A 4,622-nucleotide genomic window follows, 5' to 3' on the forward strand; every position below is an offset into this window, starting at 1 on the left:
TGACGTTCTGTCCATCCTGCGACGCGGCCGAGGAGCGCCTACGCTGGGCCAGCTGCGGCTCGCTAGCTCCCAGGGGCTGGGCGGAGCTTACGGCGTCGGTTGCCTTGGTGCTGTGGATGTGGGAGGGGTTTGGGGTGACGGTGGCGCGGTACGGCGAGGCGAGCGTGATGAAGACGGACGACACCATCCTCTTGGGGGGCGCTGCGGACATCATGGTTGCCACGGAGCTGGTGGAACTGGCAGAGAAACAGTATTGGGAAACAGCATGAAGATTAAACATTTACCTTGATACTCAGGACTACTCTTAGCATAAATACACATCATGGTGGTGATAGGTGTGGTGGAGGAACAGCAGGCATGTGGGAGGCTGAATGGGGTGATAATATTATATGTTTTGGGTGAACTGAAAACGCTACTTTTTTCCTGTTGTACTGCACATGGAGTCGACGGCAGGCCTATTCACTATTTGCAGAAAATATTCAACTACACCATAACTACATTGCTATGACAGTGCAGAGAGCCTTAAGTAACAGATTAAGACAGCCATTACAATTTTGGTGCGAGTAAGGTTATCACATAGGCTCTGCGCTAAGGGGTTAAGAGATGTCAGCGTACTGTGAATATGATTAAATATTCTATAGATCATTTAAGTATTGAACTATAGATTATTGAACAGACATGACCTTTTTAAATTAAACTACAGTAATATCAATGTCACCCATTGCCTTCATGTTGTTATTTGGTCCACAGCAGCTCCTTTTTTACAGTGTCAGTAAAATATGTTTTTTTTTCAGTGTTTCAACCGAAAAATCCAAACACCACAGTGACTTGTTGCTGCTTGTTGCTCTTTGGCAGGAAAAAGAAAACTCTCAATTATTTCAGCAGTTGTTTGATTGTCTGTGCTGTGCTGTAGTGTGTGTTGTCTTGTGTGAGCGAGTAGGCCATGGAATATTGTGGTCAAGTAAGCCAACGGGGGGACAAAGGGATCAGTTGTCCCGGGCCCAGGGAGAGTGGAGGCCCAGAATTGGGTCCTCATTAAGTACATTGTATGTATTGGGTAGGGGGCCCTTTCAGATGGCTTTGTCCTGGGCCCGGCCAAAGCTGTCAGCAGTCCTAATTGTGGTTTATCCACATGGCTATTCAGGAAGACAAGAGAGAGGCGGTTCCTTTAGCACCCATTTATGACCAGACAGTTTAACACACACACACACACACACACACACACACACACCACAGGCAGTTTAGTGGAGGACCCACCCTGGGGACCCATTTCCTCACCCCAACTACACACACACACACACACACATGCACGCACGCACACACCCACGCACGCACGCACGCACAAATACACACACACACACACACACACACACACACACACACACACACACACACACACACACACACACACACACACACACACACACACACACACACACACACACACAGTGTCCATGAGCTCTACCCATGAGACCTGTTTCCTCACCCCAACTATAATCATATTTACACACACCATCCCTTCACTCTCTCTCTCTCTCTCTCTCTCTCTCTCTCTCTCTCTCACACACACACACACACGCACGCACGCACGCACGCACACACGCGTGCGCATACATACACACACGCATGCTCACACACACACACACACACACAACAATAACAATACCACCATATCTACATCTGCCAATGCGTTGTTTGCTTATTTGAGAGCAGCCATTGTTACAGAGCTGCCATAAGCAAGTGTGTGAGGAGGATAACCCATAACCCTCTCAGGGCGTAATTAGGGATCCATTGAGAAATGAGATCTGATGTTTAATTTCAACTCACTTGATCTATCCAAACGTGGACTTGACTATGTTTTGGTCTGCCACACAGTATATTTTGCAATGTTGTAAATGTGCGTGCCTCTACCGAAGCGACAGGAGTCACTATTTGTCTTTGGACGGTCGGGGACTAAAGCGACCAAAACAAATGTGAGTGAGTGGGTCACCAGTGCAAATTTCATCGATTAAAAGTCATCTAATATTATGGTAGGTTAATGAGCTATGACGCAGTGCGGCGAAAACCAATTGGAATGTCCATATCTCCGAATGTCACAGGCTGACAAGACAGATCCGTTATGTGACTAGCTAAATCAAACATGTCAATTTCACATCCAGAGCAAATAAAGTGAATTCATGGCGAAGCGTCTTCAACGACCTCAGCTACTCGTGTAGTTTCGGTCGTTTCTGGTGTACACACTCAGTTACTCTGTTGAATTAATGCAGTAAATGTGTGTTCTGTGTATACTGACAGTTTCTGTCCTCCTAAGATGTACTGTAGCCTATGTGTGTGGTGTGTGATCAGAGATGATGGTTTACTGGCGGTTTAGAGGTACTTAATACTATATCAAATATCATATTAAACTATAATAACAACCATGGCATACAAATTTTACTTTAAGTTATTAAAGCCTCTTCATTTCAAATTTTAAATAGGCTATGTATTTACCTCAGGGATGTTGAGTTGTCTGTTTGACAAAATTCTCCCCATAAACCAGTAAGAAACTACTGAAATTAGTTCAATAAAAAACTTTTCCCAACCTTTCACAAATCTACACAAACAATTTGCCTGATCTAACAAGTATGGTATGACAAATGTAGCCTATTATTTTGTTTCAACTGCCACCAAATATTACAATTGTTTCTTTACAGGAACTCACTGGAGGACACACAAAATCCCTCATAACACAGAGATGAACATGCACCCATGTCTAAAAATAAATGTTGAAATGAAGGTCCACTGTATGTAAATAGACATAAGTGTGTATATGTTCAGTGTAATATAGTGCCATTGTAGAGTATAGCGTATACTTAAACAGGGCACAAGTTCAGCTAAAGAATATAAATTACAGAAACACTTCATGCCACAAGCACAAGAGCGCTTCCTCTCCCACCACACGCTCCCTGTGGCCAACTTGGCACCGTTTCACCAAATTCACCATTTTGTCAAAGTATTGAGAAACACACAATAAGTGAGCTCACAGTTTCCTCAGTAAAAAGAGAGAGGGGCTGAGAGAAGAGAAGTGCAGCATAACTCAATATGCAAAAGCACGTCCACATACCTGCTGGTGAGTAGAGCAGTATTGAATTGCCTTCTCCCTGTTCCCTCTCTCTTCCCTCTGTGTATTCCTCCTCCTCCTCCTCTTCTTCTTCTTCTTCTTCTCTTGTCTTTTTCTCTCCCCCCTTCTCTTTCTCTTTCTGTCCCGTTGTATCGCGAGCGGCCGGTCTCTCTGCCCCCTCTATTGTCGCTGAGTGAGAGAGTAGGAGCTGGGGCTGTCGTAGAGCAGAGCAGAGCACAGCGGAGTGGAGCGGACGGCTATCTAGAAAGCCACTCCTTTTCCTCCTCCACCGCTCTCTCACTCGCCTCCCTCTCTCCCTCCCTTTCCCTCGCTTTCCCCCTCCTCTCCTTCCCTCCCTCCGTCTTTGCCCTCCCTCCCTCTCCCTCTTTTTCTCTCCCTCTCTTCACTCCCTCCCTCCATCTTTTTCTTCCTCCCACTCCCCCGCTGCCTGCCCCCCCTTCCCCAATGTGCAGTGACAACACTACGTTCTCTGCCGTAAAAGGTAAACAGTTAATCACTGACAGAGCTCCACTAAAATGCATGACACATGCACACTCACTGCCACACACACACACACACACACATACACACACACACACACACACACACACACACACACACACACACACATACACACACACACACACACACACACACACACACTCTGCATATGAAAGTTATCACAGACATGCACGACTACACCACACATATTAAAGCATACACACTTAGCACACAGTTATCACACTCATACACCCACACGCATACATACTAAACTCACGCATACTACCGGTACATGCATACTCACTGGCACACACTCAGCAAATAACAGTTCTCTCTCTCTCTCTCTCTCTCTCTCTCTCTCTCTCTCTCTCTCTCTCTCTCTCTCTCTCTCTCTCTCTCTCGCACGCACATGCGCACGCGCACACACGCACGCACGCACGCACGCACACTCTACACTACACACACTTTCAGAACTCTCCATGAAAGCATACTACAAACTCCACGCATGCCCCACGCATCCATTGTATTGTGTGCAGTACACACTGGGAAGCATGGACGACTCTGAGGCATGCATGCACATACATGCACACCACGGACATGCACACACGCACGCACGCAGGTACACACACACACACACACACACACAAACGAACACATGCACACACCCACGCGTCGCACGCACACACACACACACACACTCACGCGTTTACAATTCACCCTGACTCACTCCCACAGAGCTTGATTCTCATTAGTATCTACACAGAATTTGTTCAGTGAATAAAATAAGTGAAAATAGGCACACTCTCTCTTTCTCTCTCTCTCTCTCTCTCTCTCTCTCTCTCTCTCTCTCTCTCTCTCTCTCTCTGTCTTTCTCTCTCTCTCTCTCTCTCTCTCACACACACACACACACACACACACACACACACACACACACACACACACACACACACACACACACACACACACACACACACACACACACACACACACACACACACACACACACACACACACACACACA

At 46.4% G+C, this 4,622-nt stretch overlaps 1 protein-coding gene across 1 annotated transcript in view; it reads right to left on the reverse strand.

Annotated features, from left to right (window-relative positions):
* fblim1 (filamin binding LIM protein 1) overlaps positions 1-3,367 on the reverse strand; it is a 12,133-nt gene extending 8,766 nt beyond the window's left edge. Inside the window, exons 1-2 of the mRNA XM_063215030.1 lie at positions 3,104-3,367; positions 1-236 (exon numbers count right to left, since the gene is read on the reverse strand). The exon at positions 1-236 is cut by the window's left edge and continues 162 nt beyond it. Coding sequence (XP_063071100.1) covers positions 1-214 — 214 coding nt within the window. The 5' untranslated portion in view covers positions 215-236; positions 3,104-3,367. The remainder of the gene's footprint in view (positions 237-3,103) is intronic.
* Positions 3,368-4,622: the final 1,255 nt, after the last annotated feature.

Source organism: Engraulis encrasicolus, chromosome 14, assembly GCF_034702125.1.
Source record: "Engraulis encrasicolus isolate BLACKSEA-1 chromosome 14, IST_EnEncr_1.0, whole genome shotgun sequence".
NCBI classification, from domain to species: domain Eukaryota; kingdom Metazoa; phylum Chordata; class Actinopteri; order Clupeiformes; family Engraulidae; genus Engraulis; species Engraulis encrasicolus.